This window comes from Xenopus laevis, chromosome 6L (assembly GCF_017654675.1).
Source record: "Xenopus laevis strain J_2021 chromosome 6L, Xenopus_laevis_v10.1, whole genome shotgun sequence".
NCBI classification, from domain to species: domain Eukaryota; kingdom Metazoa; phylum Chordata; class Amphibia; order Anura; family Pipidae; genus Xenopus; species Xenopus laevis.
In genome coordinates, this window is record NC_054381.1 from 122,728,575 (window position 1) to 122,754,486 (window position 25,912).

Consider the following 25,912-nt stretch of genomic DNA (forward strand, 5'->3'; position numbering starts at 1 on the left):
TTACTGGCCAGGTGGCAACATTAGTTCTAATGTGCATAGCAGATACCAGGCATACCCCACCCTCACTTGCTCACGATTATAGACAAAGCTCCAATCCGTTTTCTTTCCAAAATCTACTGTGTGTGTACACCCATGCCAACACAGTGCCTGTCCGTGCAGAGACAGGAGAGCGTGAAGGCCGAGAAACAGTCACCTGTGGCTCTAGCCTAGGGTTGTTACTTGTTCGGTTTTGACACAGACAGCCTGGTTTTTGAAGGGCTGCCGGGTCAAAACTGCCTATGGATTCCCTTTGATTGACATTGCAATTGGCCAATTGCAGTGTCATAGTCCACCCCCTGACAGCACTGCCCGGTCCCCACCAGGCTAAAAGGTGGCAACCCTGCGCTAGCCTGAGACAAGCATGTGAATTCCACCAGATCAGCCGTTTCTCACTAGCCTAAAGGTGGCCATTAGTGATGTGCGGCCCGGCCCGATACCCTCGAGTCAGGCTGGTTCGGGCAGACCTCGCACTCCTCTTTGTGGGCAGGTGCGGGTTGAGCTCTTCTCCTGTTCTCACCTCCCGCCACCTTCAAGTTCCGGCTTTATAGCTGCGTGCCTGCTTACCCCTCCCCTTTTGTGACGTTATGGACGTGTTGGCAGGGGTCTATAAATGGAACCCGGAAGTTGCAGGCACGGGTTGTGAGATGGCGGGTGCGGGTTTTACCCAACCTGCACATGACTAGTGGCCATATAGATACCGATAGTATCTTACAAAACAAATTTTTGTACAACATTCAGTGCTTGTATGGCAGGAGATGAGCTGACCGATATCGGCAGAAGTCTTGGGTATCTGCCGGCTCGTCGATCGGCTAGCCGGAAAGTTTTGATTGGGTTCCTTTCATGGCAGCTGATTGTTGGCCACTGTTAGTGATGAATCGTCCGATACAGGTAGAATTATATTGTTTCTACTTGTATATCTGACAGTTCAGCTCTAACATGTCTGTACTGAAAACAATCATTCCTGCGACCAATGGTCATCTTTATAGTGCAAATCAAAGTGTGTGAGAGTTGCTGCAAGTGTGTGCATAAGACAAACTGTCTGTTTATGACCATTGCGTCTGATGGGTTAGCTCACCTACTAATTTGCCTGTGCTCAAGGTATGGATTTGCTTGCAAAGTGGTTAAAGATGGCTTCGTTGGCTTTAAGTTATGAGTCAGCGTAACCCCCCACACTATTATATAATTTCTTCTGCACAGCATTTGTTTTCCCATCAGGATAGTTAACACAATAACCATTTCAGCTGTTCCATAGTTCTCCCCCAATTTATTATGGACACTCATGTCTGGGCCCAAACAAAGAAAAGCATATCACATTTAGGTATGTGCTACCCCCTAGCTGCTGTTCATCTACATCATCCCAGAAACCAATTTATGTTTGGGGTATATGCTATCTTATAGTGAGTACTATATACAGGTAAGGCACCTGTTATCCAGAATGCTCGGCACCTGGGTTTTCCTGGATAACAAATCTTTCTGTAATTTGGATCTTTATACATTAAGTCTACTAGAAAATCATGTAAGCATTAAATAAACCCAATAGGCTGGTTTTGTTTCCAATAAGGATCAATTATATCTTTTAAGTACAAGAAGCTGTTTTATAATCACAGGGAAAAAGAAAATTCTGAAGTAATTGTAATTGCATCTTGGGCAAATGCCCCTTTTACAGGTGTAACAAAATAATAGGGCTAGTGTCTCGAGTTAACATTATAATTTTCCACAGGTTATACATTATACACAAATATATACATAATAAATGTCATAATAATACATAATGTATATATATTCCAGAAATATAGATGGAGCACATAACTGAGATGTTATTACTATTAATGACTCTGACTTGGTGGATGATTTATGGCTGAGTACCAGGAGTAATGACTGCATTCAGTAAAAATTAATTCCTCATCTGACAAAGTGATTATCATCAGGAGGCTTAGCGGTATTACACTTTGCTTTCTGGAACTATTTCATGCTTTCTAGGAAATCTCAAATGCGCATAGCATTTAGATACAGTCTTTAATATAATAATGCACAATTACTTTCTGAACATTAACATTTTTTTAATGCCACATTTATCTCATACAAAAAAAAAAACTTAACTGCTATTTGTGGAATAAGTATACAGGAGTATAGGTGCAGAGACTGTGATGGCCAGGGCTGTGGGCTGTATATAGGGCTGTGACTCCAACTCCTCAGTGTATAGTCCCTCTTCCTCACATTCCTCTGTTTTTAATATACTATTATATTTATTTAAGTACACAACATACAAGGCATTTTATCACTGCCAAAGATCAGCAATTTAAAGCTATACGAAGACTGTGTTTGCTTTTGGGAACAAACCAAAAAAGATTTATCATACCAGACCGAGGAAAAGGGCGGCTATCTGCCCATTCCCCCGTAGGGGAAAGATCTGATTCTTTGTGTTCTTATGTGGCCCACTCCAGTACCAAGTCTATGGTGCCATCACCAGAGCTGTGGAGCAACTTTGGGTATCTGCAGTCCGAGTTGCAAATGTACAAATATACAAGCACTAAAAATAATCAAATCAGAGCTTCTATGAAGAAGGATCTGGCAGAAGCAAATCTGTTTCTAAGAACAATACTTTAGTTAATGTTGGATTGTATTCAACAGCTATTCTACAGCTACAGTAAATGGCAGGTTCAATTAATATATACATAGTTTTAGGTTTTCCAATTGTTTTTTGGTTTATGAAGTCTAACTTTGATTTTGTTTTAGCATTCCCAAAGGATGTTGATTATATTTTTGAACTGGCAAAGTTGTTTGAGATTTTTATGTATGCAAATGTCATTACCTTATACTTCTCTTGATATAAATATAACCTTATTGTTTTCATTTTTGTCTTGCATTCAATCTTTAGATTTAAGGAATGTTTGTAGTTTCTATTAAAATAAAATGAAAAGCCACAATGACATAGGCTTATAGATTTAGACCCAAACTTGAACAGTATCATGTTGGCAGTGACAGGCTTGGATGGCCAACAGGGTAGTGCCTCGGCTTTCTAGCCATAGTTCTACTGAATATTTATCAAATTGATTGCACTGGCTTAACAATAATGATTGCAGAAGCAAAATTTGTCTTTGGCTATGGGATGACAACCTCAGAGTTCATTATAAGATTCGTAGTCCTTTCAAACTAACAAGTCAGAAAGATATGAGGAACTTTATTATTCTTATATTGATTGCTGTGCACACAAATAATTAGCTCAGTTTCCAAATAATTAGTTCTAATACAGGCAGAGTTTTCAGCATGATATGGGCCCACTGAATTGACAGCTTTGCAGAGCTGGTATGCTTTAACCTTGTAACTCAGATGCTAAGTATGGTACAGTATGGGATCTGTTATGCTTGGGACCGGGGTTTTTCCATATAACTGATCTTTCCATAATTTGGATCTTCAAACCTTCAGTCTACTAGAAAATCATGTAAACATTAAATAAACCAAATAGTCTGGTTTTGCTTTCAACAAGGATTAATTATCTTAGTTTGGATCAAGTGAAAGGTACTGTTTTAGTATTACAAAGATAAAGGAAATCCTTTTTTTTTTTTCCAATTATTTGGATAAAATAGAGTCTATGGAAGCCTGCCTTTCCGTAATTTCCAGATAATGGATCCCATACCTGTACTAGGAAGGTCTTTCTGAGGTATGTAACATATTAAGTGAGAATCCTAATGAAAAAGGATCTGCAGAATGCAGACGTGGAATGTTTGGTGAACAAATAGAGGCAATGAATAATTAGAACACATTACCCCATGGGTAATATTTTTGCCACCATCTCACCTGTTTTGCTAAGGCTAATGCATGAACAACTAACATAACTGTTGTGTATGAAATTCCCATGTATTATACATATATAGTCGTACATAGCATGTAGCCATACAGGCCAAAAATTGTGTATGGAACATGTGTGTGTATTTTAAGCTAAAATAAACTAACAGCATAGCCTGTAAGTATCTGTTTTATATCCAAAATGAATGACCATAATATTGACGAATTCTAAAAAATGTTTGTGTCTAAAAAATGTCTGTTATTGCAAAAGCTATTCCTTTCCTAAAACGGTGTTGCCCCAAATTATGGAGATGGCCCACCACCATGATGATTACAGTGGCCTCACTAATGTCTTAAAGTCCTTCTCATAGTTGAAGTGGTTGCAGCCAGTACTTTCTGCCTATAATCCCATAAGCAATACTCAGCGGGTACAGACTGATTGGTTGGCCAGATGACTGATTAGTTAAGGGCTTATGGTAGTTAGCCTATTTTTTTCCAGTACATAGACTTAATACTGTCCATTCAAGAAATTTAATTAAAACCAGGAAAGTTGGTTTGCTGAGGCATTACAATGATCCAATAATACAATCCCCATCTGGCTTCTTTACTTGTGATTCCACTGTCAGAATTACATTCTTATATTTGCAGGATTATCTCTTTCCACTTCTCATTACACCAGATTGCCTTGTTCATCTGATTTGAGTATAGTTTCTAATGAGAGCCATCTGCATGGCTACTGTTTCCTGCCAACTATATAATATAAACATTGTATTCGTTCTTAGTGAGTACAGTCTCTTTATGAATTTTTTTTTCTTAGTTTATTGTGCGTCTGCTGCTCTCCCGACTTCCTCCTCTTACTGCGCTGCCCATGCACTTCCTGCTGCTCGATGCTCTGCACTTTGGACCCCATCTAATGACCCTTCTGCAACAAAAACAGTAAGTGCCTGTTTTTTTACACACTTGCACACAAAAGCTGAGTTAGCAGCGTGAAAATTCATATGCGCTATTTTCATTCGGGGTCCATGCATACCACATACTTTGGTAATCTATGCATATTGGGCATCAAACTGTTCAGTAGACCAGGCCCAGACTGATAATCCATGGGTTCTGGCAAATGCCAGAGGGGCTGCTATAAGGTCCCATTGAAAGTCAGTATTTAGTGGGCTGCGTAGGCCTCTGTGTACATGAAATGCCAGGGCCTAATTAAATTCTCAGTCCGGACCTGCAGTAGACCCTTGGCGTCTATTTATGGTGTTTTCCAATTGCATGTAAGAAATGTGGCCAATTGCAATATTTTAAGGCCATTTTCAGACATGTCATAAAAACCAAGGCCTTTAGCGTAGCTTTGCAGTATTGGGGTAGAAAGGCATAATTGCCTATTTTGGATTCATCAGAATGTGTACTTTCCAAAAATATATGGTTTTGGGGGTTCTTTGCTCTTTGTTATATTGTATCTCGTTTTTGTTAAAGATTTTGGCCTGGTTCTGCCTTTATTTGCTCTCTGCGTGCCCTGACCTATTGCCTGCACTTGACCTTGTTAACTCTTAACCTGCTTGTTTACCCTGTGCATGCCAGTGCCAACCATTCTGTCTTGTCTTGTTTATTCTGTCTTTGCTTTAATTAAAGGGGACCTGTCACCCAAAAAAATTATTCCAAATAATAGTTTATCACATTAGTCAAGGAAAATAAACTTTAATTACACAGTATAAATTATTTGAATCTTGTTTCCATCAGTCTGGAAATTCATGATTATAACAAGCAGCCATTTTGTGGACACTGTTTTTAAGGAAAGCCTTGCATCATCTCAGAATGTTGTTTGTGCACCAGAATGGGGGACCTGATGTCCATCCCCATGCACTGGTTACACAATTAAATGGTTAAGAGAACTGGGGGAATGTGTGGAGAGCAGTGACATCTAGGAAATGCTGAATGGAAAGTGAAAGTAATTGTCTGCCCCGCCTCTATGCCCATGGCATAGAGGAGGGGCAGACAATATTTGATTGATAGTTGAGATCTTTAAATGAGCTTACAACAGCTATGAATGCTTTAATAAAAAATAGAAATTGGATTTCATGTTTAATTTGAAAAGGACTTTTATTGTACAGATTTTTGTGTCTGGGTGACTGGTCCACTTTAAGCATCCCTGTCTGTCAAGTATCTGTACTGCCTGTGACCTAATCAGCTTCCTTCTTGATCACTAATCCAAACAGCAGCGCCGATAGCCAGTGGACCCAATCACCATTAAATAACGTTTACTACTATGGTTCATGATCATAATAATAGGAATTACATGGGGCGCAATTATACACAAAGGATTTATTACTTTGCCTAAAATCTGCCCCACATGCACGAGATGTGCTGCAATGACATTACAGATATACAACTGTTCTTCTTTGTGCATTATAAGAATCTGTATTGTAGGGGGTTAATCTGTTATATGCTGACCAATGAGATTCTTGACTGGCCCTCCTGTTCTGGCCTGTTGGAGAAAGAGTACAAGACTTTACCTATAGCTGAAAAGTTCTTCTATATTTTTTTTGTAACTCTAGGGGGGGGTTGTTTGCTAAAATCCAAGTTTCTCATAATGTCAATAAAAAAGCTAGACCAAACTCCCATCCCTGATTTTGTTTTATTTATTAATAAATTAACTTGAATAAATTGAATCAGTAAAAAAAACTGATAAAATCGAGCAAAAAGTCGAATCATATGATTTTTTCTGACTTTTTTCCAGAATTACTCAATTGTTTCGGGTTTTTGCCTGAAAATCCAGAATTAATCTGACTAAACCCAACGCATACCACAATATCTTCCAATTGGGACATCTGCCACTGATTTATACATGACCTTGACAGGTCTGGGATGATGGATTTTCACATTCAGGCTTTTTGCAGCATCGGGGCATAAAAAATATCAAAGTTTTGGCCCTTAAAAAGCCAAATAAATTTGAGGTTTAATAAATAACCCCTATGTCTTGTGGTACATGAGGGGGATGTGGTACATCTGTAATCTTTTAGTGCCAGTAAAAACTTATTGCTGATAGGCTGCTGCTGTGGGCTAATTTGCATATGACGGAAAGTTAAAGTTGAATCAATGTATATGTTGCAGCAAATACATTACATAAGCCCAGGGAAGCTTAATAAAAGAAAATATAGTTGTTATAATGCCCTACACATGAGCCCAGTGTAAATGTAAGAGGAGAAGACTGTTACCCAAAAAAATGTTTTACACTCTTTTGCATAGGCTGCTGGGGGGGAAAGGGAGGGGGTGATACCATCAGAGGTCAAGTTACATGACTGGGGGCACCTGGGAAACTGACAACATGTCTAAACTTGTGACATATCAATTAAGGATTCTGCTGGAGGAGAGCTATTCGCTAATGCATTTCCCTGTGATAGAATCCCTTTAACTACAAATGAAGAAAAATGGAATCTCAATTTGCTGCCCCCTTTAGTGTTAAACTATACACATCTCAGTAGACTTTTAGCTTTTTCATAACCGTGTAAAAGAAGGCATTGCATCTCTGTTGATAATTTTGTTTTACTGGCAAGATAATAAGGGCTCTGTTATTTTCTCTTTTATTTATCAGTGGTAAATATACAAAACAAATTTGTGATCACAGTCACAAGTGTGACACTATTGTTGTGTCTATTGATACTATAAAAGCTATTCAAAAAATATTTTTGTTCAAACATGCTCTTCTCATTTTTCTATAGTTGTGTTAAAGGGAAAAACATTTTTTTTCAAAATGAATCAGTTAATAGTGCTGCTCCAGCAGAATTCTGCACTGAAATCCATTTCTCAAAAGAGCAAACAGAGATTTTTTTCTATTCAATTTTGAAATCTGACATTGAGCTAGACATATTGTCAATTTCCCAGCTGCCCCAAGTCATGTGACTTGTGCTTTGATAAACTTCAATTACTCTTTACTGCTGTACTGCAATTTTGAGTGATATCACCCCCTCCCTTTCCCCCCCCCAGCAGCCAAACAAAAGAACAATGGGAAAGTAACCAGATAACAGCTGCCTGGTAGATCTAAGAACAACACCCAATTGTAAAAACCCATGTCTCACTGCGACACAGTTACATTGAGAAGGAAAAATAGCAGCCTGCCAGAAAGCATTTCTCTCCTTAAGTGCAGGCATGACAGCCATCAGAAATCACAGGGCTCCATACGACAAAATTTCCTTCCCGGTAAATTTTCAAGTAAGTGTGGCAGGGCCCCCCTTACCCTCGGGGCCCCCTACAACTCTCCCCCTGTTCCCCCCCGATGGCTGCCCTGAGTGCAGGCACAAGTCACATGACTTGGGGCAGCTGGGAAACTGGCAATATGTCTAAACCCATGTCAGATTTCAAAATTAAATAACATTTGTTTGCTCTTTTGAGAAATGGATTTCAGCGCAGAATTCTGCTGGAGCAGCACTATTAACTGATGCGTTTTGGGGAAAAAAAACATTCTTTCCCATGACGGTATCCCTTTAACTAGGAAAATTTGAACATACTTTTTGTATGTAGTGTAATTTCTCTTTCTGGGATTCTGGAGAAAGGGCAGACACAATGGGCTGATCTCCACTTTCAATCTTCACAGTTTCAATTACAGGCTGCCTTCCTTTCCATCATTCCTGCTTTGCATAAACAGCATGCACAATAGAAATTACCAAAATTATCTTGGGATTAGAAAAGTGGTGAAGTTCCGCACACTCCAGATTATTGGTTAAAAGCTGAAATCTTTATTAAAGGGGACCTGTCACCCAAAGAAATAATTTCAAATTCTTTTCTATCATGTTAGTTGAGCAAAATAAACTTTACTTACGCTGTATTTATTATGTAAATTTTGTTTCTTTCTGTTTCAGAATTATACAATCACAGCAAGCAGGCAGCTGCCATTTTGTGGACACGGTTATTCAGGGAAATTGTGTATCACCCCAAAATCTTGTGTATGAATCAGAATGGGGGACCTAATGTCCATGTGCAGTGCCGTACACAATTATAGAGCCTGAGGAGGGAAGGGGGAATGTGAGGAGAGCAGTGACATGTAGGAAGTGCTGAATGGAAAGTGAAAGTAATTGACTGCCCCTCCTCTATGCCACGGGCATAGAGGCGGGGCAGGTGATATTTGATTGACAGTTTAGATATTTAAACACCTTTAGAACAGGTATGGATGTTATAATTAAAACATTTTTTGGGGTTCCATATTTAATTTGGAAAGGACTTTCGTTATGCAGTTTTTTATGTGTAGGTGACAGGTCCACTTTAATCCATTTTAAGAACACGCTGCATGGTTAGCTTGATGTGTTTCGGGCACAGCTGCCCTTAATCATAAGCACAATTATTAGTGTATTCCAAAAACATATCCAGTTTAGCCTGTGATCCACGACATATAAATATGAGGTCATCAATGTAGCGACCGTACCAAATGATACAGTCGCTACTGGGATTTTCATCTCGAATGACCTGGATCCGTTCCCACCAACCCATGTATAAATACATTTCATATGAATTACTTTTTTGCATTTGATTCCTGAGAATTTTTAATGTGTTTGTAACTAATCATGTTTCATTGTTTTATTGATAATGTGGTTGTACAGTGATTTTGTATCCAATCACATTTCCTTTTAGAGCAGGTAGATACATTTTGTAATGTAATACCTAATTCTGCCATTGGAGGTCACTGTGAGGTCTAACGATTTAAACTGATGTTATTACCATTGCTTTTTTGTGCTTATGATTGAGGGCTAAACGTCTCAAACTAACCATGCAGCTTGTTCTTAATATGGATTAATAAAGATTTCAGCTTTTAAGTAATAATCTGGCGTGCAGAACTTCACCCTTTTTCCTTCCTCTATTTTGTGTGGCCTGGGACTCCGAGTTTCCTGCACCCAGATAAATGCTAAGTGCTGCCGGCCTTAAACCACAAGATCGTGTTGAGTCAGTGTAGTTATGTCTTTTTTCTTATCTTGGGATTATATTAAGGGACCGAGTATTGGACAGAGTATTATTAACTTTGTTTATAGAGAGAGATGAATGTGTCTGTTCAGGACCATGTTGCAGCTCTACTACCACCTCAAAGGAACCCTCCTCCCCTTTAACTACCCAAGAAGTAGACATAGCACTGACTATTAATTGTGCCCTTACATCTGATAAGTGAACATCTTTTAATGTTATAGTCGAAGTTCTGGTAATAACCTAAATATTGTTATCAAGTCCCATGGAGGCTTTAGCTTTTCCATTGTCATGCCAGATATTTTAATACGTTCGGCGGTCAACAGACTTTTGTCTGTTTTGGCCAAAATTCATAGTCTCTACTCTAAAGGCACCTGTAATAAGACCTCCATCCAGACCGGATTGTACAATTTCTCACTTAAATGAATTTCTTCCCAAAAACCATTTCACCAATTTGTTCCAAATTCTGTAGCATGTGTTTCTAGAAGTTCTCTTTGTAGCTCAGAGAGTCAATATAACCTACTCATTGAACCCTTGTCTCACCCTAAGTCTTGCAACTTGCAAATGATATGACTGAGGATCAAGATGGAGAAGATGAACTTGTAGTAGAAGTTGGTATCCAATCCTTAAATTGGAGGCTTGGGAGTCTACATTGTCAGCCACCAATATGGCACAGAAATTTACTTGATGTTTTGCCTTAAACTTTACGACAAAGTCAGAATCCTGCTTTTTGGACCATAATATTTCCATTTAAACATCTTCATTTATGTTTTCTGTAGCTAAGGGGTTACTATGCTATGCCTCTCCGACTGTTACTGATTACAGTTCATAGGATCCTGGATCAACTGTTGTAAATTACTCTTTTTAGTGCACTTGTTTCACTTAAGAACCATTTTGTTGGTCCTTTTAAAATTTACTGCCACCTAAAATTTATTCTACAGGAAAAACTGTACACGGTGACCTGTCTCTTGCCGGAGTTGACTTTACAGCTAAACGTGTAAATGTCTAAATGCAATTGCTTGGGTGGAGAGCAAATGTCCTTTCCAGACACATCTGTTCTCATTTTATCCTGGCTTAAATATTGTATAGGACAAAAAAGCTTCAACCAGGGCTTTGGAAATGTGGATAATGTAAATTGGTTCAAGAATCCACTTCAGCAATCTTTTTCTGATTTTTGGATAACCTAAAAGCAAATGTTTCACTGTCACAGATAATTCACCTCAATCGAGGGATGGTAAAAACATGGGTTTTTAGTTACTCTCACTGTCCACAGCATTACAATAGTGCTCTCATCAAAATGTACTTAGACTGTGTACATTGTATTGTAAAGAGCGAGGCACAATGTGCTCCGGCTCATTGAAATCTTACACCTAATACCTGCCTTGTCCATCTGCCTCATTAAATACAGGGCAGGGTCTTGTTGCTCTCATTACTGTAGGGGGTAGATATGTTCAAGCTTGGTATAGGGCAGGCTACAGTGAACATAGAACCCTGGGGTAAAACCAGACCTAAGTGAAAGCCATGGAAATCAGAACCCGCTGAATGAGGACTAGCTAATGGTAGGATCTTATAAGACATATTAGTAAGTTAGAGCCCTTTGTGTTTTTCACAACTGTAGGGACATAAGTGTGTCCGATGACTGTACCGTGTCTGTTTCAGTCAAATAATCTTGCAAGGAAAGTTTGGGCTACTTTGGAAATTGAAATGCAGCATATGTTTTCCCATCAGCAACTTACTTTAATGTCAGTAGCATTCAAGGAAATGTGTCAGGTGTAAACATGGGTGACAAATGTACACCCTTCACGTCAGTCCCTGCCCCAACAATCGAAGGCCCCTATCACATTCACACACAATAGGGACAAGTTTATCAGGAGTCAATTAATCTGTATGGGGAGGAAAGCTGCGGAGACATAAGGACTGGGAGAACATTTAGACATCTTGCACATATTGCCCTGGTTGGAATTTAGGACACCATTGCTGCAAGGCAACAGTGCTACTCATTGAGCCAACACGGGCTATCCTCTTTTCATACGAAACAACTTCTCCATGTTTGTAAGGGCTCATTGCACATGCGACCTCTTGTACAGAGAGACTATTGGTATCTCTTGATCAGGGGCTAATTTACATGTTTTGCACAGTACTGCAGTTTGGTCTTTAGAGCTTCCAAGTGTAGCAACTAAGTCTGTTATGAGAAAACGTAAATTAAGTTTGTTTTTTGTTACTTGTTTTTTTGCTTGCTGCCTCCAGGGCCGCTCCTGCAATGAGGCAAGGTGAGAAACTTGCCTCAGGCTGCATGGAATGGCCAAATACCAGGTGCGGCAAAAAGCCACCTAAATTTAAGAGCCAAATTTCTGTTTTTTAACACAGACATTCGGCTCTGCTAGGTCAGGGGGTGGTGGCATCTCAGCCCCTGAAATGCTGCTGGCTGCCTCCCAGTGTGGGAAGTGTGACCTTGTATATACAAGTAATTATGCCCCATAAAATCTTATTTGTATTTTTCCATGATAAATTATGCCATCCTGCATGGTTTCAGTCATTGTATTAAGAGGAGCTGCCATTTTGCACATAAAAGTGTTGTATCAACGTATTTGTCTTCTACCTATTTTGCCTGTATACCAGTGCCATCAACACATGTTTCTTTCATTCATTCATTGGGTACTTTCCTAACATTTATTTGTCTGAATGATTCTTTAAAATTATACTGACAATAAAAAACTACACTTCACAATATTAATTAAAATAAAAGTCATGTTGCTTGTTTTTTTGCTGATAGGTCTGACAACCTTACTGTCCCTTCTCAATCTGTCAGTTAGAGTTTCTAATGCTAAGAAAGGTCAGATCTAGTAAGGATAGGCTACTCACCTTAAGAGGTCACTCTATGAGTGACGGATAGTTAGGCTATTTAGCTGAGCAGCCTGAGGCTCAGACGAGGAGTGTAAGTGGGATTAAGATCCCGGGTACCAATTGCCCAGTGTAACTCCAGTGGGCTCCAGCTCTCGTGGGCCCTGCTTGTCCAGACTCGATCCTTGGAGGAAGTCCAACACTAAGTGTACAGACTTGGGGATGTAGTGATTCCCCTGGGTTCCACTTAGAGAAAAGTCTGAAAGCTAGGTGTACCTTCATTGCTACTGTATATGTTCTCTTCCCTGCAGGGACTAATACTGACCATTGGTGTTGTGAGTATATGCTTATCAACTGTTGCTCTATGTTCCTGCTTGGTTATGTACACTCCTTTGTGGACTATCCTGTTCAATAAATATGTTCTCTGGTTAAGTTGCAAAAACCACTGGTGCCCAATTATTGTGCACTGCACCTATTTACAGTTGTACTACACCCTGACTCCACACTGTTGTGACGTCTTAACTCCTGAGAATTGAGGTCTCATCCAGAGCAAATTATTGGGGTAAAACTCATAGTTAGAGAATCGTGACACTTAATTTACTACTAGTGTTACATGTGTATGCACTAATGTTAGAATTTTTTGGCTCAGTGAGTTACACCCAAAGAGCAATTATAAAACATTAGAGCTTATTTCCAAGCACAACCATGATATGTGCTTGCACAAAAATTGTTGCACTTCTTGCGCCAATTGACAAAAAGTTAATTTACTATATAATTTACAGAAGGTGTACAAAATCCATAACTATCATCATAAGATGTTGAAAGTACAACATTTTCCCGAAGATTATGAAACAAATACTAGCAGTTGTTTATATCCACAATCCTAATTGATTTTTTTCTCAGTTGATATTTTCTAAAACATTTCCCTCTCCTTTACAGTTAATGCAACTCTTCAACAGCCCATTTTCTTACACTATATATTAATTATTCAAACGTGAAACATCAGCTTATTTTTTAATATTTTTATTAATATATAAAAATAAATATACATTTAAATAGTTTATATAAAAATAAACATTTGGTAAAGTATCCAAAGTAGATGGACTGTGGCTCCTACATTGTGTTCCCAACCCTTTCCCTCCTTTCCCTTTTGGGAACATAATGAAGGAGCCACATTTCAGATCTTGCAAGGGTAGAATCCATTTTGGGATTTATATATTGTTCTTCCATTTCCTTCCTAAAGTCTTGACAAAGTCTTCTTAATGAGGTGTTGCGAGAGAATCTTTAACTTAAATGTCTTATTTCTTTGCTCCTAGGAGAAAATGTTTTTAATGTTAGACAAGAAGATCTGTGTTTTATATCTATGCACATGATAGGGCACTATAAAAATGGTCATAATGTGATTCCTTAACTGGCTAGCTACATTAGTACTTGATAGAAACTTTTACAATTTAAAGCAGAACTGGTTGAAGCTAAAACCATTAGTAATTAAAAAAAAACTAATTACACCTGAAAATGAAAATTCCTTAAAATCCCTAATTTTTTGGATAGTGATCAAAATAGGAATCCTTAAATACATAAAGCCTTGAATAACCACATAGGCATTAAAGATTTCCCAGTAATTGCTTTTTGATTGTAGAGAATATGAGTCATTTGCATTACCTTTCTGTATATGCTCTGCTATGCTATATTGCACCTCGTCTTCATCTCGATTATATGTGATGAATCGGTTTAATAGGAGTTCCTTTGCGAATGGTCTTTTGGCTGGATCCTTCTGAAGGCATTTATAAAGAAATCTCTGGAATTTATTACTCCTGGGGGGAAAGAAACAAGGCAGAAGTGTTACTGATGATGTAATAAAACACAGAGCCAGAATTATTCAAAAAGGACACTAAAGTCTGTTGGGTGATAGGGAATTAAAATGGGAGATGTTTCTTTTCATTGAATAATTTGGGCCAACAAAGTGTAAGCTCTTGAATTGATAAAAAAGGTGATGTCTCTTAAAGAATACTAATAACTTGAACATAGCCCATCATCACAGCAATGGATAGAGTGGATACAGTAGTGACATTTGAGCTCATTGAACTTATCTCTTTCCCACTTTAACACCTTCCCCGGCCTTATGCTTCAGTGTCTCTTTCCCCATTCCCCCACCCTCACTGCTTAAGGTGGCCATAGACGCATCAATAATATTGTACAAAAAAAATTCTGGTACCATATTCGGTGCGTGTATGGTGGGAAACGAGCCAACCGATATTGGCAGAAGACTTGGATATGGGTTGGCTTATCGATCAAAAAGATCTTTTCCAGGAAAGATTGTAACATCTATGGCCACCTTAAGTCCTATTTCTGTAAAAAAAAATGACTCACCATATATCCTCTTTTAGAGCTGGAGCTGGACCATTTATAATCCTTTCGGAAAGCTCAGTACCACGGAGTTTAATGTGTGCTGTAAGTGTAAGAGAACACAATATTATTATTGTTATTCTTACAAATTCACAAGGGGCCAACATATTTTGCAGCATTGTACAGTAGAGGGTGACTACATCAAATATTCTGATGAGTTTCTATTATCAGACCCAATCGATGATTTATTTTAACTTTTTGAGATAATAATTTCCTTCTTTAAGGGTAAGGCCACACTGGTCATTTTGGGGAGATTTGGTCGCCTGGCGACTAATCGCCTCGTCTTTGCAGCGACCAATCTCCCCAAACGCCTTCCCTCATTCTGCGCCGGCTAAAATAAAAAACTGCCGGCGCTAACCACACGCGGCGGTTCATTTTCCAAAGTCGCCCAAGGGTGGAAACTTCGGGCGACTTCAAAAAATGAATCGGTGCATGTTATTAGCGCCGGCGGTTTTTTATTTTAGCCGGCGCAGAGTGAGGGAAGGCGTTTGGGGCCTTACCCTCATACATAAATAAATAAATTCAGTCTGGTTGGAATTATTGTAGCGTGTGCACAATGACAGACAGATATTGGACATATAGGGCAGTATATGGCTGTATCTACATTTTCTCAGCAGCAGAGAAAACACATTATTTGCCATTAGCCTAAGTGGATACAGGAAAGACACAGTCTATATCTTTTATCTGATTGCTCCTGTCTCTGAAACAAGAAGTTATATCTTGCTTTCCAGTGTATCACTAAAAAGAAAAGTAACTAATGCAAATTACAGAAGACACCATTATAATAAAAGCACAGAAAAGATTCTCTGATTCATGGCCGATTTACGTTTCATTGTTATAGAATAGGTGATACCCCCTGACATTCCTAAAAACACTCCTCCATAAATGAACATAAACGCACGCAAAATGTTATTTCAGATTACTTACGAGGATCGTATTCTGCCATTTCTATGGCTGTGATTCCTAAAGACCACACATCCACCTAGAAAATAAAAACAAAAAGCAACACCCATTAAGCAAACAAATTATAATCATTGTTACAGATGATAAAGATACTTCTACTGACTATCCCTCCTCATCCTGTCTCAGGGTCAATATGGGATGCTAAATGACTAATACTTTAGAACCAAGCTACACTGTATTACTATGAAACATTTCCAGTAGCCGACTTCAACTATACACATTTATGATTTTACATTTTCAAGAGTCTCTACTTGGAGAAAAAATCTCTACAAATTACATTTGGCATGGATTTGTTATTCCTGCCTTAAGAGTTCATTTTGTTTAATGACTTTAATGAAAACTGAACTAAATGACAACTATTTTATTAATTATACCTTGTAGTTATAATGTACACTTCTTGTAAAACATGCATGGACTTCAGGTGCCATCCAACAGCGGGTTCCTGCATTACTTGTACTGATGGGCCCTATTGTGGCAAGGCCAAAATCAACTGAAATTGAAAGAAACAAACATGAATTTACTTTGTACAACGCAGTTATAACATCTATGACAATACAGAAAGGTGCTACAGTTATTACAAATGTAAATATATTTTTGCAGCAGTATTTTCTTTTGTCTGGTGCTGACTATTGATTTGAACCAGGTGCAAAGAGAGTGTAAAAACAGAGACAAATAAAACACTAAACATTCTTAAAGGGGAAGGAAACCTCGTCGGCGCTAACCCCCCTCCCCCCTCCCGTGTATTGCCCCTCCTCCCCCCTGGCCTACCCCTCCCGCTGGGCAAATGCTCCTAACTTGTTACTTACCCTTCTGCGCAGGTCCAGTCCAGGGAGTTCACAGGCGACATCTTCTTCCACGCGATCTTCTTCCTCCTTTGACTGGTGCATGCGCAGTAGGATCGTTTCGCCGGTACGATCTACTGCGCATGCGCGTGACTTTTGGTGCATGCGCAGTAGATCCGTACCGGCGAAACGATCCTACTGCACATGCGCCAAAACGCCGGTCAAAGGAGGAAGAAGATTGCGTGGAAGAAGATGTCGCCTGTGAACTCCCTGGACTGGACCTGCGCAGAAGGGTAAGTAACAAGTTAGGGGCATTTGCCCAGCGGGAGGGGTAGGCCAGGGGGGAGGAGGGAGGGGGGGCAATACACGGGAGGGGGAAGGGGGGTTAGCGCCGACGAGGTTTCCTTCCCCTTTAATGACTGTATATTGGAACGATGCTTACAATGATATTTTTGAATTATGCAAAAGGTGCAATTTTTGGGTAGAGATCCCCTTTAAAGTTTTATGATGCCTAAGAAAAGCTAGGCATTGAGTTGAGCAATAAATGTACCCTTTGCTTTGTGACACCCATTCTTCCTATAGATAATAAATGTCACTTACTTATCTTCACACGGGCCGTAGAAGTTAACATTATATTGGCGCCCTTGAGATCATGATGGATCACGTTCAGTTCCTGTAAGTAATCCAGGCCCTAGAAAGATGAATAAAGCAAACATGATGAACATGTATATATGTTTATATTCTAGAATTAATAGGATGCAAAGTCGGTGAGCAGAGATTATGAAAAGCAATGAAGGGGTTAATATCTGTCTTACCTGTAAAACTTTCTTGCATATGTATGAAATCCAGGATTCTTCCAAGGATCTATTGGGCGTGCTCCTAATTAAGGCGTCTACGGAGCCACCAGCACACATTGTCATAGCAATCTAGAATAGAAATAAAATGTTTTTATTTATAGTGTATATAAATATTATAGTGTGTGTGTATATATATATATATCTGTTGCCTAAAATCTATGTATCTGTCTGTGTGTCTGTGTAACATTCCTAGTAATCAGTAGCAGTAACGGGTCTGAAATAATCAGTGTTATATTTATTAACTTTGATTGAGATTTTCTCCTTCTTGGCATGTGCAATGCAAGACCATTGTGTGCTTTTATTTAAAAAGTATATCTTTACCCATAGCGCCTCTTCATTTGAAATGCTGGGCCGTAGATAAAAGGCTCCATAAAAGGCAGGGAAGTTGTCGTGGCCAGAAACGCGTTCAAGTACGTACAGTTCAGCAAGGATCTCTTCATTATCCTAGATACAGAAATAATGATCATTAAATTAGTCTTGATAACTATTTAATCCTTGTTGTAAAACATAGAATTCATTACTTTATCAGTGTACCACAGTGCCAACACCACAGATACTTCCCAAACAAACTTGATAGTAGGGATGACCTCACCGGATCAGAACTCGAGGAAACCAAACTTGGATAGAGCCAGTTAACTTTATTAATCCATGTTAAGAATACAAAAGTGTAAGCGGGCAGGGGAACTAGCTTTACGAATTTCGTGACTGGAGTCACTTCATCAGAAGCTTCTGAATGCGTAAAGCTAGTAAAGGTTATCAGTTCTCTCAAGTCTCTCTGTGATGTGCTGTAATGGCGTCCACTCTCAATCATAGATACTAACTTCCCCTCTTTCTCTTCTATGCCGCTCCATGTGTTTACTTGCAATGTGTTGAACTGGGTTATGATTTTTTTTGTTATGATTTGGTGTGATTTAAATCCCCATCTGTTAGGGGTGGTTACTTAATAGTATTGTTACATAGAGATTAATGAATATAAGTCGCACGTTTGCCTTTTATAAGCTGCAAATATTACAAGCGGATGATATAGTTAGTTTTGCATTTATTAAATAATTAAACCTCCAGTGAATATTTCACCGGGCTGAGCAGAGCTTGGGGCATTTAAAGAAGTCCATTTCTAATCATTACAAATTCCATTTTGCATTATGACAATCCATTATATAAGGGGGCGACTTGCTAATCATGGTTTATAAAGTCTCTTTTTACTGGCAGTTGATTTGTATGTGTAACACAACACTTTCTGCAATATTCTCATTATAATAAATTAAATAGTAAAAAATATACATTACCCTAAGGTCTTTTATCACTTTTATGGCCACTTCTTTCTTTTCCTTAAAATGCCATGCCTGAAAGAAAACAGATTTGTGGTGAATTTTGACTTGAATTTGATAAAGTACCTGAGTATAACGACATGCGTCTTTGCAGTCTCAGAAACAAAAAACAAACTCCAAAAGGAAATATGAATCCTGCTTAAAATGTGGCATATGTGGCAATTTAGTGATACATGACATATGTATGAATATTTATATACTAGATAGATAAATATATACAATATATAGAATTACATTGAGATGTTAAGGGCCACAAAAGGTAGGTCATTCCCGCCCCTTACAGTCTTAAAATCTCATATCTGACCTTATGGATTACTCCAAATCCTCCTGATCCAACACATTGTTCGAGGTCTATCCAGCCAGTTGGGTCCTGAAAAAAAGTAAAATGCAAAATTTGAAAATAAGACAATATAATGCCAGGTGGTGGGGGGAGAATAGAGGGAGAATGCTGAAACATGGATAATAATGTAAAAAAATTTTTTGCATACCGGGCATAGTTTGTCAAATCCATGTTCATTGCAGACCTGGTAAAGGAAAACATTATTTTAGATTAACTCGGTAAATAGACAAAAAGAATAAATATTGCAAGCTTTTCTTTTTAGTTTGTTGCTCATTTAGTTTGTTCAGGTTGAGATTCCTCACAGTTTTTTAATTTATATTTAGTATAGCAAAGAGGCCTTGTGCCTAAACAGTGTTGTTAATGGTGGACATAACTATTACAAAGATTGTTATTCTTATGTATATGGGTTATGGTTTGTCCTAATAGAACTAATGTGTGTGAGACTTTTAGGGGGTTATTTACTAAAACTCGAAGTTCTCATATTTGTATTAAACTAAGTTTGACTAAACTCCCATCCACAATTTTATCTTATTTATCAATAAAATAACTTGAAACAGTCAGGTCAGGGAAAAAATTGCTAAAATCGGGGAAAACCCAAATAGTACAAATTATTTGGATTTGAATTCTGAATTGCTTAATTTTTTCAGGTTATTGCCTGAAAACCCCTTTTTTTTGGTTTATCGGACAAAATCCAGAGCGGACCAAATCCAGAGCAGACCACGATGCCTTCAAATTGTAAAAAGGACATCTCCCATTGACCTATACACAACAGTGACAGGTTTGAAATGGTGAGCGTTTTTTTTTCTCCTGTAAACATTAACATTTTTGCTCAAAAAACCTCAGGCAGAAAAAAAAATCGAGTTCAGTAAATAACCCCTTTAAACTTTGGGCAATGTATTCCAGAGCTGCAAAGAAAAGAAAAAAAAAAGGACCCATTTGTGGGTTTCCCCATGTAATTTGTGCAGCATGGTGTTGTAGTGATAAGCATTGATGGCTTCCCTCTGGGCACTGCAGTTTATGTGGACACTCCAAAAATATATAGTTCTTAAAGTGTTTTAGCATAACCTGGACTGGTGATTTAAACTGCAGTTTGGTTTTTAGGTTCCCAGACATTAGTGGGCCTAAACAAAGCCATACTAAATAAACGTTACGCTAAACATGTCCCAATAAATCAATCTGTTCAATGCACAAAATGTTTTAATGTCCTTGATAGCAAATCATACCTCAAGTGATGGAAACAGATTATCACTACTGCTTTCTTCTTCCCCACTATATATAACCATGTCATCACTATTTATTTCTTCTTCCTCTTGTTCTTGTAGATTATGTTCTTCCTCTGAGGCATTACCCTGGCTGATCTCTGTGCCAGGCTCCTCAGGTTGCTCCTGGAAATGGCCAATATTTGTCTCAGGATTTTCCTGGCAATTGTCATGGGCAATTATTTCCTCAGGTTGTTTCTGTTTAAGAATAAAAACATACAATGAATCCATTTGTTGCTATACTAATATCTATTACATATGGCAATGTGACACAGTATTGGAAAACAAAGTTAGTAATCTGTTATGTGAATATCTTGTTTGTAGGGGTGGGCAAATTTGACCCATCACCGTCGGTGAAAATTTGCAAAAATGTATAAAAGTCTAGCGCGTCATAAATTTGCTCATCCCTACAATGTCCCATGTAATGTGTGCAGCATGATGTTGTAGTGATAAGCATTGATGGCTTCCCTCTGGGCACTGCAGTTTATGTGGATACTCCAAAAATATATAGTTCTTAAAAAGTGCTTTACCATGAGCTGGACTGGTGATTTAAACTGCAGTTTGATTTTTAGGTTCCCAGACATTAGTGGGCCTAAACAAAGCCATACTAAATAAACTTTATGCTAAACATGTCCCAATAAATCAATAAGTTTAATGCACAAAATGTCTTAATCTCCTTGATAGAAAATCATACCTCATGAAATGGAAACAGATAATCAATAATGCTTTCTTCTTCATCACTACACATAACCATGTCATCACTATTGTTTTCTTCTTCCTCTTGTTCTTCTAGCTTTTCTTCTTCCTCTGAGGCATTACCCTGGCTGATCTCTGTGCCAGGCTCCTCAGGTTGCTCCTGGAAATGGCCAATATTTGTCTCAGGTTCCTCCTGGCAGATGTCATGGGCAATGATTTCCTCAAGTTTTTTCTGTTTAATAAAAACATAAAATTAATCCATTTGTTGCTATACTAATATCTATTGCATATGACAATGTGACACAGTATTGGAAAATAAAGTTGGTAATGTGTTATGTGAATATCTTGATTGTAGGGATGGGCAAATTTGACCCATTTCACTTCGCCAAAAATTGCCGGCAGTGGAAATTGGCCAAAATTTATTAGTCTATGGGCGTCAAAATTTCGCTCATCCCTACCGTATGTTTTCCTCTCAAGCATCAATACTGTGATTATCTGGTAGATGATGCTTAAGAGAGAGAGTGAATGACAAAGATAATTTCAGATCAATTCTGATTTATAGAGAAGGTGCAAAAACATGCATTTATGACAAGGTAAATGTTTTTTATAATTCCCATTATTCAATTATGCAGCAGTTGTCTGTGGCAATTTCTACATTCTGCTTTGGTTTCCCCTGGGTAAGAGAGCTATATAACAGGAGTTCTAACTCAGACAACTTTAAGAAAAGTAAAATGTATTTTCAAAGTTTTCAATGTATTCCAGAGCTGCAAAGAAAAAAGATGACCCATTTGTGGGTTTCCCCATGTAATGTGTGCAGCATGGTGTTGTAGTGATAAGCATTGATGGCTTCCCTCTGGGCACTGCAGTTTATATGGATACTCCAAAAATATATAGTTCATAAAGTGTTTTAGCATGAGCTGGACTGGTGATTTAAACTACAGTTTGGTTTTTAGGTTCCCAGACATTAGTGGGCCTAAGCAAAGCCATACTAAATAAACATTACGCTAAACATGTCCCAATAAATCAATCGGTTCAATGCACAAAATGTCTTAATGTCCTTGATAGAAAATCATACCTCAAGTGATGGAAACAGATCATCACTACTGCTTTCTTCTTCCCCACTAGATATAAGCATGTCATCACTATTGTTTTCTTCTTCCTCTTGTTCTTCTAGAATTTCTTCTTCCTCTGAGGCATTACCCTGGCTGATCTCTGTGCCAGGCTCCTCAGGTTGCTCCTGGAAAAGAGAGAGAAGATTATTGATCACATGGATCACATGATTGATTCTGTTAAGTAAATGTGAGATAATTGAGCTCTATAAAGAAGGCTTTAAAATATATTAAGCAAAAAGCCATACCTCAAGAAATGGAAACGGATTATCATTACTGCTTTCTTCTTCCTCTTCTAGATTTTCTTCTTCTAGACTTTCTTCTTCTAGATTTTCTTCTTCCTCTGAGGCATTACTCTGGCTGATCTCTGTGCCAGGCTCCTCAGGTTGCTCCTGGAAAAGAGATAGAAGTTTATTGATCACATGGAACACATGATTGATTCTGTTAAGCAAATGTAAGATAAATAATTGAGCTCTACAAAGAATGAAGGCTTTACAAAGAAGGCTTAAAAATATATTAAGCAAAAAGCCATGTATTGTTAGGGAAGAGGCATGTTGTGTGGTTTTTTTTTTTTTAGTTAATTTAAAACTACTTACCTGATAGCTGTGATGGCTAATATTGTCCTTAGGTTCTTCCTGGCAGATGTCATGGACAATGATTTCCTCAGGTTGATTCTGTTTAAAAATAAAAACATACAATTAATCCATTTGTTACCATGCTAATATATATTGCCTATGGCAATATGTGACACAGAAAAAAAAGTTAGTAATGTGTTATGTGAATTTCTTGGTTCATATATGTAATGTTGCTTTATTTAGTTTAATATTTAAATATAACTAATAAAAATCTCTTACCAAATAGGGCATTTCTGTGTACATCTTCGGTAGTTCCTGTTTTTTAAATAAAAAAAAAAAGGGGAGGTTGGAAGAGATTATTGATCAAGATAACGAAAAGACACATTATACTATGAGATATAGTTTTGAGTATAAATGAATGCAGGGTTGGCATCTCTTTTCTCAGAAAAAATGCAAGGGGTTACTGGACTGCCCCTTGCTGGAAAAGAAAAGGATAATTAGACATTAGCAATGAAATGGGTTCTTAGCCATCAGGTCATTGTTGGTATGTAAGTGGCAATGGTCAAATTTGTAAATCAACTGAAATGTTAGATACATTTGTGTAGAGTTGGTGTCTAAGGCTACTGATCCACAGATAATTATCCAAAATCTAATTAAACTGAACAAATGTGGGCCCTTGGGAGTAACACATGCTAGGCTATGCATCATAGTTCAAGAAGAGTGTTATATCTGCTAGAAGGTTTGGAGTGTTTTTAATTTTTATTATATTTTACGACATTGTTACATTATCCTACATCTTTAACAAAACGTTTATGGATGACAAGTTTCTCTACTTACCAAAATGACTTCATTTTTCTCTTCTTTTTTAACCTGGCAAAAGAAAATAGGTTTGAATATTAGAGGCAATGATCAAGGTGTAACTAAATGAATAGGTCCATTAGAAGTTAGAATTAGGAAACATAGCAGTTCCCAACCTCTAAGACCATTTTCCTTATAAAGCAATACAGAAAACAAGGTCTGATTTAATATTAGATATGCAGCAAGTGTACAAAATATAAGGCTATTATAAGCTGTTTCTTACAGTGAGTAATGAAAGGATTTGGTTTAGATCTACCCAAAGCCAAAGATATATGAAATTTGTAATAAGAGATGCACCAAATCCACTATTTTGGATTCGGCCGAACCCCCGAATCCTTTGTAAAAGATTCGGCCAAATAGCGGACCAAATCCGAATCCTAATTTGCACATGCATATATATTTATATAATTAGGGGTTGGAAGTGGAAACATTTTTCTACTTCCTTGTTTTGTAACAAAAAGTGATGCATTTTCCTTCCCATCCCTAATTTGCATATGCAAATTTGGATTTGGTTTGGCCAGGCAGAAAGACTCTGCTGAATCTGAATCCTGCTGAAAAAGGCTGAATCCTGTCCGAATCCCCAACCCAATCCTGGATTCAGTGCATCCCTATTTGTAATTTTATTTTTCTATTAGATATGCAAAATTATCATAAAGTAAAGCTACATCCCACCATGGAGCTGTTATAGCTTCAACATGGGGAAACAAATTCACTAAATCGCTCAAAGAATAACGTAACTTTCTGGCTCCGGGCCCCCCCTGCAAATAAATCTTTGGAGGGACCAGCGCAGAGCTATACCTACCCAGAAATACCCACCCACTCACCACCCCTGGCTGACATTTCCTGCCACCACTGATGTCCCCCACCCATCTGCTTCCCCTGCTCCCTGGTTGGAAGTAGGAGAGCGGCTGGGGGGATTTCTTCGGCCTAAAACAGCTATAGAGAAAGAGGACCCCATGGTCCGGGCCCCCCTGTTCCTTGGGCCACGACTGCGGGGTCTGCTTCCTCTATAGTTATGCCAGTGAACTCAAATTTGAATCCGTTAAAACAGGGGTCCCCAACCTTTTTTGGCCCGGGGACTAAAAAAGAGCCAATTTTTTTTCCAAGTATGGAGAGGTCAGGGAGTGGTCAGAGGGGTTGTGAGGAGTCACTGGGTGCGCCAGTGTCCTATTTTCATTTTCATCACATGCATTTTAGTTTGTCATTAACAGTTTACACAGTTTTTCTATACAAACTAAAAATCTAGGATATGAGTATAAAAAAACCCCTTACTTTTCTAAAACATTTGAAAATACTGCATATGCGTCGAAACATGATGGTTTTTGTATGTCGATAAATCTTTCTGTCGATTTGTATGTCAAATACTCTTTCTGTCGATTTGTATGTCAAAAATTCTTTCTGTCGATTTGTATGTCAAAAATTCTTTCTGTTGATTTGTTTGTCAAAAATTCTTTTTGGTGATTTGTAAGTAGAATATTCTTTCTGTGGAGAGAGAAAAATCATTGGTTACACACTATGTAATAATCCTATGAATTGGTTATAAATAAGGTTGATTAATTTTTTAACAGGTAACTGAAAATGAATGGCCAGTAACATTAAAGTAACATTAGAGTGACAATTAATGACTAGAAAAAACTATCAGCACTTTGAAGCACTCTAGTATCTGTTCAGATCCCCATAATTACTCCACTAGCAGGTACTTAGGCCTACACAACAACTATATCCAGCTATATTGCTATATGTAGATGAAAATAGAGAATGTATAATATATGTACATATGTATACCATTAGTAAAGCGAATGCGACCATTATTGTCTCTAGGGCCAAGCACTTCATCCCCTTCAAACTCAAATGGTTTGCAATTACCCCACTAACAGCTACTAAGCCCTACTCAGCAGCTATATGAATATGAATATTAATTTTTCTAACATTTTCCCCAGTGTATGATGATGAGCTCCACTCACCTCAGTTGCCTGATACAGAATGAGGCAGTTAGAGCTTGTTTTCAAACATTAACTCTGTGTGCACTGTGACATCACAATGTATCGTGTCACATTATGACATCACACCTGCAAACTATGGTCAGCAAATTCAGGTTTAGCAGATAATCTGCTCTTTTTAAGGACAGTTATA

The 25,912-nt window shown here is 38.1% G+C and overlaps 2 protein-coding genes and 1 long non-coding RNA gene across 3 annotated transcripts; all 3 read right to left on the reverse strand.

Annotated features, from left to right (window-relative positions):
* Positions 1 to 13,656: 13,656 nt before the first annotated feature.
* LOC108719256 (serine/threonine-protein kinase dst1-like) lies at positions 13,657 to 17,440 on the reverse strand. Its single transcript, XM_041566424.1, has 6 exons — positions 17,358 to 17,440; positions 16,350 to 16,465; positions 15,940 to 15,994; positions 14,977 to 15,055; positions 14,269 to 14,420; positions 13,657 to 13,918 (listed from the first exon to the last, which is right to left on the reverse strand). Exons 1-6 carry the CDS (start codon positions 17,386 to 17,388, stop codon positions 13,905 to 13,907), a joined length of 447 nt encoding a protein of 148 aa, XP_041422358.1. The 5' UTR covers positions 17,389 to 17,440; the 3' UTR covers positions 13,657 to 13,904.
* A 103-nt stretch (positions 17,441 to 17,543) lies between these two features.
* On the reverse strand, positions 17,544 to 19,887 carry LOC121394728. Its single transcript, XR_005961977.1, has 5 exons — positions 19,431 to 19,887; positions 19,247 to 19,312; positions 18,901 to 18,957; positions 17,936 to 18,058; positions 17,544 to 17,683 (listed from the first exon to the last, which is right to left on the reverse strand). It is a non-coding gene; the product is annotated as an uncharacterized LOC121394728 (long non-coding RNA).
* A 442-nt stretch (positions 19,888 to 20,329) lies between these two features.
* On the reverse strand, positions 20,330 to 24,737 carry LOC108719257 (protein ENDO16-like). The gene is made up of 5 exons (XM_041565653.1): positions 24,618 to 24,737; positions 23,759 to 23,791; positions 22,943 to 23,020; positions 22,313 to 22,552; positions 20,330 to 20,739 (listed from the first exon to the last, which is right to left on the reverse strand). The coding sequence occupies exons 1-5, from the start codon at positions 24,735 to 24,737 to the stop codon at positions 20,500 to 20,502; spliced, it is 711 nt and encodes a 236-aa protein (XP_041421587.1). The 3' UTR covers positions 20,330 to 20,499.
* Between the last annotated feature and the right edge of the window lie 1,175 nt (positions 24,738 to 25,912).

What these genes read in the sequence shown, in the direction of transcription:
- LOC108719257 (XM_041565653.1), bottom strand. Translation starts at nt 24,737, where the DNA reads ATGGGGTCCTCTTTCTCTATAGCTGTTTTAGGCCGAAGAAATCCCCCC. An exon ending in CATCAGTGGTGGCAGGAAAT is followed by an intron (nt 23,792 to 24,617) that starts GTCAGCCAGGGG and finishes TTCTTTTGCCAG; the next exon opens with GTTAAAAAAGAAGAGAAAAA. An exon ending in AGAAAAATGAAGTCATTTTG is followed by an intron (nt 23,021 to 23,758) that starts GTAAGTAGAGAA and finishes ATTTTTAAACAG; the next exon opens with AATCAACCTGAGGAAATCAT.
- LOC108719256 (XM_041566424.1), bottom strand. Translation starts at nt 17,388, where the DNA reads ATGTTAACTTCTACGGCCCGTGTGAAGATAA. An exon ending in GTGTACATTATAACTACAAG is followed by an intron (nt 15,995 to 16,349) that starts GTATAATTAATA and finishes TTTATTTTCTAG; the next exon opens with GTGGATGTGTGGTCTTTAGG. An exon ending in GCTCTAAAAGAGGATATATG is followed by an intron (nt 14,421 to 14,976) that starts GTGAGTCATTTT and finishes CTTTCCCCCCAG; the next exon opens with GAGTAATAAATTCCAGAGAT.